Below are 12,525 nucleotides of genomic sequence, written 5' to 3' on the forward strand. Positions count from 1 at the left end.
AAACACACCAGCGCCCTGTCTGTATTAGCACTTCCATCTGTAGCAATGTAGATTCCCTAATGGAGCCTAGAGCAGTCCTGGTCTAGGAGACAGTTTTTGCTCCAAAGGTTTTACAGTCCAAGTGCATGGAAGAGACAGGGGGAGCTTTACGGAGCTGCCTTCAGGACTGCGAGCACTTTGCCTCCTGAAATGTCTCAGGATTTGCCCAAAGTAAAAGAGTGAGTCAAAGGCAGAGTCAGGAACAGACTCCAGGAGTCTCAGCTCCACCTCCCCCATTCTAACCCCGTAGATCCCACTCCACTCCCAGTGCCTGGATTGTAACTCAAACATCCTGACTCCCAGCACCCCTCCCATGCTAGGTCTGACCTGGGGCGGTTGGGAACCCTGTCATTCCATTCTGTGGCTAGCGCTTTGCCATGGAGCAAACATAACACAACCACAGGCCCCTAATTCCAACTCCCCCACGTGAAAAAAAACAGAACAATAAATTCTCGTGCCGGGAGTGAAGAAAACGTCTTTTCTTCCAAACTCCCCGGTTTCCTGGGCTCCTCCCCATCAGGCATTAACCCACCCAGCTGTTTGCACAAAGGCTCCGCTTACAGGGAGCTCTCAGGATAAATAGCCCTGAGAGAAGAACTTCTCCTCCTGACCCTCCTGCCATCACCATGGGGGGCTCGGCTTTCTACCTGCTGGCCACCTTGGCCTTCTGCTTCCCGGCTGTTTCTCACAGCCAACTGTAAGTACCCCTGCGCTTCTGCCACGGTGGCGCGATTAGCCTGAGGTCCTGAAGCAGCTAAAAAGCGACATTGCCTTCTCTTCCCTGCCACTGTGTGTGGAGTGGAGACAGGCTATAGAAATTCTCTTCCTCACTCTGTCCAGCCATACTGCTCCCTCGCTCAGTTCAGAGGCTGATTTTGGGGGGTTGGAAGTTGGGATTTTTTTTTTTTTTTACAGAATAAACTGGATTTTGAAGTGGGTTTTGGCCACAAAAGCTCACAACACTATATATATATATGTATATGTTAGTCTTTAAAGTGCCACGAGGCTACTTGTTGTTTTAAAAAGTTGTTTTTAAAGTGACAGATTAACACAGCTGCCCCTCAGACTTTTGAGTTAACCAGGTGTAAACTGGGAGTACTCACGCACCTGAAATGCACTGAAATCAATGGGCTGTTTTCCCCCTTGGTTTTAGCGGACTTTGGATCAGGCTTGAAAAGAGACTGGAATCACGTCCTATAGGGTCACTTCTAGAACTCCTTGCTCATTTTCTACATCCGCTAGACACCCAGTGGGGCTAAATTCAGTTCTCATTGTAACTCCATTGATCAAGGGGATTGCTTGTGATGCACGAGGCAGACCACGACCCAGGTCACTTCCAAGTGGCTGATGGGCCTCCAAAGCGCCATGGTCCACGCTTTGGCCACTGGACTGTGAGTCAGGACTCCCGGGTTCTAGTTCCACTGCTGGAGGGACTGTGCCAACCAGGCCAGAGAGGTGAGAAGAGTAGTGGGAGCTCTGATGCTCTCACAAGGGGAGATGTTTGGGTTCTAGCACAAGCTGTAGGAAGGGAGTGAAGTCTAGCGGTTAGAGCCCGGGAGGGGAGTGGTGTGGTGTGACTAGGAGTCAAATCCGTTGGGCTCCTCTCTAGGCAAAAGGGTGGCACTAGGACCGCTCAGGCCGTGCACAGGGCAGTGCATGCCACAGCGCTCCTGACTGCGTGATGGCAGCTGAGGGAATGCAGGAGGGGCAGCATTGCCCTCTCCATGGGGCACTGGGGTCAGCATAGACGGGAGAGCTCTTTCTCCTGAGCTCCCACCCTGCTGCCTGCAGCACAGCACCCCCTAGCCATGCACTGGGGCATGACAGGCAGCACTGGCTGCCAAGAGAGAGCGCCCCCTGCTGAGCTACTGAATCTGTTCCCTGAAGCACAGCACCCCCTAGCACTGCATTGGGGTCAGCTCTGGCTGCCAGGGGAGAGCGCCTCCTACTGAGTCCCCACCCTGCTCTCTCCCACACAGCGCCCCCTAGCTGCGCACTGGGATATGGGAATCAGCACTGGCTGCCAGGGGAGAGCGCCCCCTACTGAGCCCCCACCCTGCTCTCTGCCGCACAGCGCCCCCTAGCTGTGTACTGGGATATGGGAGTCAGCACTGGCTGCCAGGGGAGAGCGCCCCCTACTGAGCCCCCACCCTGCTCTCTGCCACACAGCGCCCCCTAGCTGCGCACTGGGATATGGGAGTCAGCATTGACTGCCAGGGGAGTGCGCCCCCTACTGAGTCCCCACCCTGCTCTCTGTCGCACAGCGCCCCCTAGCTGCGCACTGGGATATGGGAGTCAGCACTGACTGCCAGGGGAGAGCGCCCCCTGCTGAACCCCGCCCAGTGCAAGATTGAAGAATTCGGGGGCCTTAGCCTTGTGGAAATGGGGGTGGGCAACGCCAGGTCCTGCCATTGAGATTGTGTGACTGGGGAGTGTTGGGTCCTGTCCCCAGGGGATTGGAGGACCTAGGCAGTAGGGCCGGGCCAGACAGCGAGCCCTCCGCACATACCCCACGTGAGGGTTCCTGTCCCACGGGGCTGGGCTGGCTCTCTGCTCCAGACTGTTGGCTCTAACCAAAGCACCATGGGCGATGCCTCTCCCTGTCAGGCCCTGTCCCTTTCCTTGGTGCCTGCCCCACGATGGCCTATGATGGGCCGAATGAAACAATCTGGCAAGTTTATTCTGCCCCACCGGTGGACAGGTCCCCCCCGAGGGGCACGTTGGGTTCTCTGGGCCTGCCCCCACCAGCACAGAGTTGGAAGACAGCGCCCCCTGCTGCGCCACCACTAGCTGCAGTACGGTGCCCACCCAGTGCCGGGACATGGGGTCAGCACTGACTCACAGCGAAGAGCGCCCCCTACTGGCTCGGTGTCCACCTGGGCGCTCGAGTTTGGTCTCACGGCAACAGAGGATCAGGCTGTAAGACAAAGCCACCCAAAGCAATTTTCGTTGAGCGACGGGAGTGCATTATGCCCTCCACTTTTCACGTGTGTGTGTGTGTGTGTGTGTGTGTGTGCGAGATCTGTATTGAGTATGAAAAATTTGAGTCCAGTCATCAGTTGCCCTTCACCCCTGAGTGACACACAAACAACGTGGCTGACATTTAGCAACACTTTTTCTTTCCCTCCAGGTGCATTTCCTTGTGAATTCACAACACCATAGTGATGTAATCAGTCAGTTATTTCTCAGGGAAGGTGGCAAATGTTGCTTCAGTGGCTGGGGGGGGGAAGGATTGTCTAGATTGCCTAGGTGATTTAGGAGCAAAGTTAATTCGACTTGCCAAAGGCTTGTCTACATGAACAATTAGTTCATGGCAAATTGGGATGTAAATCTATACACACACACACACACACACACACACACACACACTGCACACTGTCTGTGAGGACACTGCTGATGCATACGAATAGTTCCTGACGGCACTTTATGGTACTCTGTTTCAAAGTGGGGGAGGAATTGTTAGTGCGGGGCCACATAGACACAGGCAGGAGGCTGGGGGAGGCTAGCCTCACATCCGTTTGCTAGAACTAAATGTTCGTGTAGACGAGCCTGAAGCAGACATGAAACACAATTTCCATTCTGTGGCAAATGCCCAAATGTCCTTGTGTCCCACGTTGCACTGGGAAGCTGAAATTCCTTGAGAAACCAATTTTCTGAAAAGCTCCTGTAGGCCGGGGTGAGTAATAATTTTTGCAGGGGGGCACTTCACACACTTTAGTTGCGGGCTGCCCCCCAAAGGGGCGGGCCTTGGGTGGAAAGGGGCTGTTCCCCCTAGGTGCCATCAGCCCCTGGTGAGTGGGGGCAGGACACTTTGCATGCTCCCCCACCCTCAGGCCCTGATTAGCCTGGGTTGGGGGACCTCACAGTATTTCACCCCTGCTCCTGCCCTGCCAGGCTGGCCATTCCCTCTGGTGCTGCACGTCCCTGGTGGGGGGAGGAGACCTTCTGTGTGCCCCCATTCCCAGGTCTTGATTGGCCCAGAGGCGGGGGAGCGGCAGGGCAGCCAGAGGCCGGATTCAACGGGTTGGTGGGCCGGATGCGGCCCGCGGACCCTATCATGCCTGCCCCTGGTGTAGGAACTATTGAAACGGACTCACTGAAGGGTTTTGTTTCAACGTTTTCAATTGGATTTCTACATTCAGCACAGGAACAGCTGACCTAAACAGGGGGTGGGAGGTTTATAGGAACAGGTTAGAGAAACACCCGTCAGGCAGGGCCCGGCTCAGGGGTTCTCACAACGAACATTTTCTGGGGCCTCAGACCGTAGCCAGCAATTCTTGCGGGTGGCTGCTCTGACAAATTTTCCTCGAGGATTTAATTCACTTTCGGGGGGGAAATGATAAATATGCATTTACACACGCCCAAATCATTGTGGTTTATGGATGTAGGGTTTATTTTGGGCAGACTCAATAGGGAAAATAACTGTTGTATTTTGGTGCCCTGGGCCTCTCCGGCTTCCCTCTGGCCCGCATGGATCTTCCCGGCCCCCACCAACCCCTTCTCGACCCCTTCAAGCCCAGCGTTTCAGTGATTCTATTAACTAACATTAGCACGCCGTCAAGTCGGAACGAAGAGCTGCCGCCTTATGGAAACGAAACACTTTTTTTCCCTCAGAAAATGTAAGAAAATCGCCACATCCCCGCGGCACATTTCGGTTTTAATCGGTGCATTCCGATGGAATACAGCGCCTCTAGAGACGTTCCCCTCTGCCCGCTCCATTTCGACGTGCCTAAGCTAGGTCAGCACAGCCCCCAGCATGGCACCAGCAGCCTGAATCAGTAACTGAGATTATTCTCAGGTGGCCAGGGTTCTAGCAGCGTGGTGGTTAATCCAATCTACCTGCCGGAGCAGAAGCAGTTAGGTTGATGGAGGAATGGATGGTGGGTTATATGCACTGAGAGAAAAACCCCTTCTGTTGATGTAGGACAGTGGTCCCCAACTTTTCGGGGCTGCCGCATGCCTGGGGCAGGAGCCGTGCATGCGTTGTGCGCCTGGGGTGCAAGAGTGGCTCGGGCCGGCCCTGGTCACTAGACGGGCACACATAAATGCCCCAGCGGGTGCCATGGTGCCCACGGGCACCGCATTGGGAACTACTGATGTAGGAGATTTCTATGCAGCTAAGCCATTGTTGCACCCGAAGTGTAGATGTGACCGGTGTTGACCCCCGCTGGGAACTGCACTTTTCCGAGGCCATGTAGACATACCCCTGAGGTAGGAACTGTGTCTTATTGTGTTTGTACCATGCCTCAATCACTGTTGGGATTTCCAGATGCAGCTGTAAAGCAAATAACAATAAACGATCAGCGGTAGCAAGAAGCTTGGTAGAAACCCAGGCATGGAAATCCCTTGGAATGGTGGGACTGACAACCAGCAGGGTTTTAAATACTAACAGTATTACTCACCTCAGCCTTTTTGCCGTTCCCAGCTACTCCCTGATCACCCCCAACGTCCTGCGGGTGGAGAGTGAAGAGAACGTCGTGGTTGAAGCCCATGGCCTCGATGGCCCCATGGCGGTCACGGTCACCGTGCAAGACTTCCCGCTCAGGAAGAACATTTTATACCAGGTCCCAGTGGAACTGAACCCTAACACAGGGATGATTGGCACAGCTGTCATAAAGGTGGGAAAATCGCAGCCTCAGATCAGCCAATGAAACAAATACACCCAGGGCAACATTTTCAACAGCGGCCCACTTATTTTTGGCACCTCCCGTGATTTGTCCCCCCCATGCCAAGACGTTCAGATCCCGTCAAGGTTGGATGTGTTTCGGAAAGAGACACTCAAGCCAAAGATGAGCTGGAAATGTTGTGTGAACATCGAGGCCTGCATTACACAGGCAATCAGATGGGAGGATCACGCTGGGTCTCTTCTGGCCGTAACATCAATTCTGAGTGTGCCATCCTGGAATTCCCCCGCTGCCCGGGGTACTCCCCGATGAGGAGATCCACCCGTTCATGGCACTTGTGTGCTAGTTAGTAAAAGGCCATGGGCCCTCATGCAGCCTCTCCACGTATTACATAAGCGTGGTTAACCCCGCAAAGGTTTTTTGCTTTGAACGTCTCCTGTGGGGGTGAGGGAACCGGGAAGAACTCATGCATGTTTTTCTTCTCCCACAGGTCCCCACCAAAGACATAAAGAAAGATTCCAAACAAAACCAGTATGTGGTGGTCCAGGCCAAATTCCCTCAGAAAACCCTGGAAAAAGTGGTTCTGGTCCATTTCCACAGTGGATACATCTTTATCCAGACAGATAAAACCATCTACACCCCCGGGTCCACAGGTACTGCCTTCCCCGGTCTCTTCTGATGGGAGGGGGCTGGAAGCTGTTGATGTCCCAGTAGGGCTCTCAGGCTCCCTGTGCTTTTTGCTTTGCTTGTTGTCTGGTTGAAGACAGAGGAGCGCTGGAGAAGAAACTCTCCCTCATCCCCCTGCAACTTTATAATATTTCACCCTTCACCATTGTCCTAGTCGGGATGTCCCATTGCGTGTTAGACCCTGGAAGACCGGGTGGGCCATGGGATTGAGCGTGGGAGATGAACTTTTTCAAACCACAGTGCCTGGTTCTGCTTCATCTTGAACCAAGAGACGTGTCCCCATCTGATGGCCATCCCAAGCCTGCTGGAAAAAGGTGCAGCATTTAGGCACCTAAACCACGTTGACATTCTTGGCTAAGGTGTCTAACGAGGTCCCTCTCTTCTCTCTTTATTTTCTCAGTCCTCTTCCGGATCTTCACCATGGGTCACAAGCTGGAACCGTTGTCCAAGACTGTGATTGTGGAGTTTGAGGTGGGGTCATGGAGGATTGTGGGGTTTGAGGTGGGGTCGTGGAGGATTGTGGAGTTTGAGGTGGGGTCATGGAGGATTGTGGGGTTTGAGGTGGGGTCATGGAGGATTGTGGGGTTTGAGGTGGGGTCGTGGAGGATTGTGGGGTTTGAGGTGGGGTCATGGAGGATTGTGGGGTTTGAGGTGGGGTCGTGGAGGATTGTGGAGTTTGAGGTGGGGTCATTGAGGATTGTGGGGTTTGAGAAAGGGTCATGGAGGATTGTGGGGTTTGAGGTGGGGTCGTGGAGGATTGTGGGGTTTGAGAAAGGGTCATGGAGGATTGTGGGGTTTGAGGTGGGGTCGTGGAGGATTGTGGAGTTTGAGGTGGGGTCGTGGAGGATTGTGGAGTTTGAGGTAGGGTGAGCCCGGAATGGGGGGAACATGTGGGCTCAGCCACTTGTCTGGGTCACGTGCAGTAATTATTGCACCTGAGAAGGCTGCATAGAACCCCAGCATGTGGAAGCAACGTGGTACAGAGGGGAGAAAAGCAAGTAGCTCTTCGAGGCCTCTCCGTGCAAACCTCTTGTGTGCAAATTATCCTCCGGTCACGAGGGAGGCTGCAAAGTTTGCCGGGACAGCAGCCATGCAGCTGTCTGGGGAGGGCCCATGGTTTTGCCAGGGTGTTAGTTCTGGAGCAAAGTTGCAGGGGGTCCTTCAGGAAGACAAGGTGCCACTGCTAGGAGCCCTTTGAAGGATGTGTAAACTGGTGGGCAGCGTGGGGATCAGAGCTCCAGGCGTTAATCCTCGGAAGGCCCTGTATGGGCTTTATGGGCCACAATGTAAAGTAAATCAGCAGCAAAATCCTGGGCAATAAGCCTGGGGGGTTTTCCTCACCACAGCCAGCGGAGAGGAGAGAGAGCACATCCCTCCCTTCGGTTCCTCTTCGGCTCTGTTTCCTCTTCCTTCGACACTCTGCCCAGAGCAGCCACATAAGCAGCTGGGGTCTTGCAATGAGGAGCAGCTGTAGCCGTCAGGGCTGCAAAGCCCTTTAGGAACATAAGAACGGTCACAGAGGGTCAGACCAAAGGTCCATCTGGACCAGTGTCTTGTTTTCCAACAGTGGCCAGTGCCAGGTGCCCCAGAGGGAATGAACAGAGCAGGGAATCATCAGGTTCAACATCTTTATTAATGACCTGGTTGAGGGGGTAGGTAGCACGCTCAGCAAGTTTGCGGATGACACTAAGCTAGGGAGAGAGGTAGCTACGCTGGAGGGCAGGGATAGAGTCCAGAGTGATCTAGACAGATTAGAGGATTGGGCCAAAAGAAATCTGATGAGGTTCAACAAGGACAAGTGTAGAGTCCTGCACTTGGGACGGAAGAATCCCAAGCATGGCTACAGGCTGGGGACAAACTGACTAAGTAGCAGTTCAGCAGATAAGGGCCTGGGGATTACAGTGAGTGAGAAGCTGGATATGAGTCAACAGGGCGCCCTTGTAGCCAAGAAGGCTAATGGCATATTAGGTTGCATTAGGAGGAGCATTGCCAGCAGATCTAGAGAAGTGATTATTCCTCTTTATTTGGCACTGGCGGGGCCACATCTGGAGTATTGTGTCCAGTTCTGGGCCCCCCACTACAGAAAGGATGTGGATGCATTGGAGAGGGTTCAGTGGAGGGCGACCAAAATGATGAGGGGGCTGGAGCACATGACCTACGAGGAGAGGCTGAGGGATTTGGGCTTGTTTAGTCTGCAGAAGAGAAGCGTGGGGGGGGGGGGGATTTGAGAGCAGCCTTCAACTTCCGGAAGAACAAGGGTCTCAAATTACAGTGGAGGAGGTCCAGGTTGGATAGTAGGAAAAACCATTTCACTAGGAGGGTGGTGAAGCCCTTGAATGGGTAACCCAGGGAGATGGTGGAATCTCCATCCCTAGAGGTTTCTAAGTGTCAGCTTGACAAAGCCCTGGCTGGGTTGATTTAGTTGGGATTGGTCCTGCCTAGAGCAGGGGGCTGGTCTCTTCCAGCCCTATGATTCTATGATTCGAATTGATCCCTCTTCTGTCACCCATTCCCAGCTTCTGACAAAGAGAGGCTAGAGACACCATTCCCACTCTTCCTGGCTAATAGCCATTGATGGACCTAACCTCCATGAATTTATCTAGCTCTTTTTTGAACCCTGTTAAAGTTCTGGCCTTTGTGACATCCTCTGGCAAGGAGTTCCACAGGTTGACTGTGCGTTGTGTGAAGAAAAACTTCCTTTTGTTTGTTTTAAACCAGCTCCCTATTGATTTTATTTGGTGACCCTAGTTCTTGCGTTGTGGGAAGGAGTACATAACTTTTCCTTATTCACTTTCTCCACATCAGCCGTGATTTTATAGACCTCTATCATATCATAGAATCCTAGGGTTGGAAGAGACCAACAGAAGTCACCAAGTCCAACCCCCTGCTAAATTAGGACCAAGCTAAACTAAATCATCCCAGCCAGGGCTTTGTCAAGCTGGGACTTAAAAACCCCTAGAGATGCAGATTGCACCCACTCCCTAGGGAACCTATCCCAGTGCTACCCCACCCATCTTAGTCTCCTCTTTTCCAAGCTGAAACGTCCCAGTCATATTAATCTCTCCTCATATGGCTGCTGTTCCAAATTCCTAATCAGTTTTGTAGCTCTTTGCAAATTGGCACTGGAAAAAGTTCAGACGATAGCTCCGGGTTAGGCCTGGAGTCGGTGGAGACTGTGAAATGTTCCGAACGACTTCCTCGAGTTCTTTGGGGGCCTCGCTGCACCGTCTCAGAGTGTCAGGAGAGGTGGGTAGGTTTTTCCGGTGTCTCTGGCTAATTAATTCAGTGGAGTCCAAGTTGCATGGAGAAGCCTTCCCTAGGCCAGGAAGGTCGACCTGGCCGATGATGTTCAGAGGAAATGGCTGCATTTTTCTCCCTAAGTTCTTTCCTCTTTTCCTCTCCAGACCCCCGAGGGCATTATTGTCAAGCAGATCCCCGTCTCTGCCCCCTTGAAAACAGGCATCTTCTCCCTGAACCACTTCTTGCCGGAGATTATCAGGTGAGGTTACCACCAGGTGCGGCTGTAACGGGGGCTCCGCAGAAGATGGGCATGTGGAGCTGGTTGCTGTATGGTGCCCATCTAGGGTGACCATATTTTCCAAAGGCAAAATGGGACCCTGTGCGGGCCTGGCCTGAGCTCTCCCCCACCCCCTGAGCAGGTCTGGCCCGAGCCTCTCGTGCAAGCCCTGCCCCCTGCCCCCTCTCCTCGTGCGAGGCTGGTGTTGGCAGGGGGCAGGGAGCCTCTGCCCGTGGCTGCCATTGCAGGCCCACCCATCCCCTGCTAGGACAGGCCTCAAAAAATAGATGTCTGGTCGCCATGGGCAACCGGGCTGTCATAGGCTGTTCCTCACTCTGGCACGATGAATGCAGAAGTGGGGGCCCACGAAAGCACCCCAAAACCTGATCTCTACAGGCTTTGGTACAAAAAGCTCCCCCAAAATCCTAATATCCAGACTTTGGAGAATAAAAACTGCTGCCACCTCCCAAGTATTCCAAAATAAAACCCCGGGAAGAGGTCACTTGGGGAACCTCCTCCCTAAAAACCTCAGGGGTACCTCAAGCTCTTTCCCCCCAAAAGCTTGAAAAAGAAAAGAGAACATACAAGCTGCAGTCTGTGGTAGCTGTCCTCTAGTCAGAGGTATGCATGATGCAGATACACTCGCGGCTTCTTGCGCGAGTAATATGCAAATGAGGCTAAGCGTGGAATATCGCTGAGCCTCATTTGCATACCTAATAAGCCACCATTTTTTTCAGAAGAGGCTCTTGCACAAGAAGGAGTGTCTACACTGCCCCTTCTTGCGCAAGAAAAACCCTCTTGCGCAATGCCGTTCTTCCTGAAAAGTAATAGGTGTACCGGCATTGCGCAAGAGGGGTTTTCTTGGGTATGAAGGGGCAGTGTAGACGCTCCTTCTTGTGCAAGAACCTCTTCTGAAAAAAATGGTGGCTCAGTAGGTATGCAAATGAGGCTCAGCGATATTCCACGCTTAGCCTCATTTGCATATTACTCGTGCAAGACGCCGCGAGTGTAGACATAGCTGTAGTGTAGACCACTGTCCCATGCAGTGACACTTAGGCCTCTTACAGCCAGAGGTAAGAACAAGGAAGCTCTACAGCCCTGGGTCTATGACATCTGGTGTTATAGCTCAAGCTGTAGTGGTGACTCTGTTAAGCTTCCCAGGTTCAAGTCTGCCTGGTCATAGTTACCCTACTTATTTTTGGCCCACCCACTAGTTGTTCTTCTGGAGGCATTTCCAAGTGATGTGAGGAAACCAACCACTCCTGCCACATATCCAGTCTTGGTGTAACTTGATTTTTATATTTTATAGTTTTGATGGATACAAAATCATGTTTATTTGTAGGCATTTATTTTCAATTCTGATAACTTCAAATGTGCACAGTTATGGGGTGTTAGCATCCCTCCGTCTGACTGATATCAATTTAAATGATCGCAAGTGAGGGAAAACATGGGGATCAGACCACAGCGGCGGGGCCTGGCAGTAATTCAATGACAGTAGACACTGAGATTCAAAATGGCGAGCGCTTTACAGCCATTGAAACAGAATGTACAAGGCATTAAGCCTTAAATCAAACTGTGATAAATTCTTAAGTGGCATTTTTCTGACTTTGTCTCTCTGTACATTTCAAGATGACCGATGGAAATGTTTTTCTGTCGGTTTCTGGGTGCACGGTAAAATCAATGACGTTTGTCGATAAAAAGCCTAATTTTTCCAAGTCAACGCAGACACCAGAATGAAACTCCACTGACTTCCTGGCCATGACTCCTGATTTATGCCAGAGCATGTGAAGGCGGGATCGGGTCTCGTTGAGCTGTTTTTCAAAGGCGCTGAGCACCCTAGCTCCCATTCGGTGGGATTAACGAATGCTCAGCTACTGGGAACATAGTCGTACTGTACTCCTCCATGCATCATTTCATGAATAAGAACATAAGAATGGACATATTGGGTCAGATCAAAGATCTGTCTAGCCCAGTGAGTGGCCAATGCCGGAGGCTTCAGAGAGAATGAACAGAGCAAGCAATCACCAAGGGAGCCATCCTCCTGTTGTCCATTCCCAGCTTCTGGCAAACCGTAAAACTGGCCTGGCATTTCCATCTGGTGGGATCTGAGTTTCCTGAAGTTTGGGGGGTGTTTGGATTAGGGGTTTGGTCCATGCAGACAGTAGTAACAAGTGCCAGCCACAAAGTTTAGAGACAAGCTTTGGCCAAAGGTTGGGAAGGTCGAATGTTTTGTTCTGAGCCCCACCTCTAGTTCTGGTTCATGAAAACACCAAGGGGCAAGGGGGAAAAACTTGCCCTAAGTTCCCAGTGGTTGGCTGCCTTGAAGAAGGCTTGGGTTCCATATACAGCTCAGATTTCGCTTCCGGAGCCAATAAAATTACCTGGAGAAACAAATGAGTCAGCTGGATTTTGGGAACTGTGTGTGTTCGTTGCAATCAATACTCCTTCTTATTTCCTTCCTCCAGCCTGGGGACCTGGAAGATCGTGGCCAGGTATGAAGATTCCCCTCAGCAGAGCTTCAGTGCGCAGTTTGATGTGAAGGAGTATGGTAAGAACCCAGCTCCCACGGCACCCAGGCTCAGGGAGTGGTCCTGGCCCTGTGGTGGAACCCATGCCTTTTCCTCAGCTTTGCTAGCTCTGTCCTACACGCTCCAGCTT

At 52.3% G+C, this 12,525-nt stretch overlaps 1 protein-coding gene across 1 annotated transcript in view; it reads left to right on the forward strand.

The window, feature by feature from the left end:
• The first annotated feature begins 577 nt into the window (after window positions 1-577).
• LOC102452901 (A.superbus venom factor 1) overlaps window positions 578-12,525 on the forward strand; it is a 63,924-nt gene continuing 51,976 nt past the window's right edge. Inside the window, exons 1-6 of the mRNA XM_075902305.1 lie at window positions 578-736; window positions 5,465-5,657; window positions 6,154-6,316; window positions 6,751-6,821; window positions 9,755-9,849; window positions 12,333-12,415. Of these exons, the coding sequence (XP_075758420.1) occupies window positions 666-736; window positions 5,465-5,657; window positions 6,154-6,316; window positions 6,751-6,821; window positions 9,755-9,849; window positions 12,333-12,415 (676 nt within the window). The 5' untranslated portion in view covers window positions 578-665. The remainder of the gene's footprint in view (window positions 737-5,464; window positions 5,658-6,153; window positions 6,317-6,750; window positions 6,822-9,754; window positions 9,850-12,332; window positions 12,416-12,525) is intronic.

Source organism: Pelodiscus sinensis, chromosome 19 (assembly GCF_049634645.1).
Source record: "Pelodiscus sinensis isolate JC-2024 chromosome 19, ASM4963464v1, whole genome shotgun sequence".
NCBI classification, from domain to species: domain Eukaryota; kingdom Metazoa; phylum Chordata; order Testudines; family Trionychidae; genus Pelodiscus; species Pelodiscus sinensis.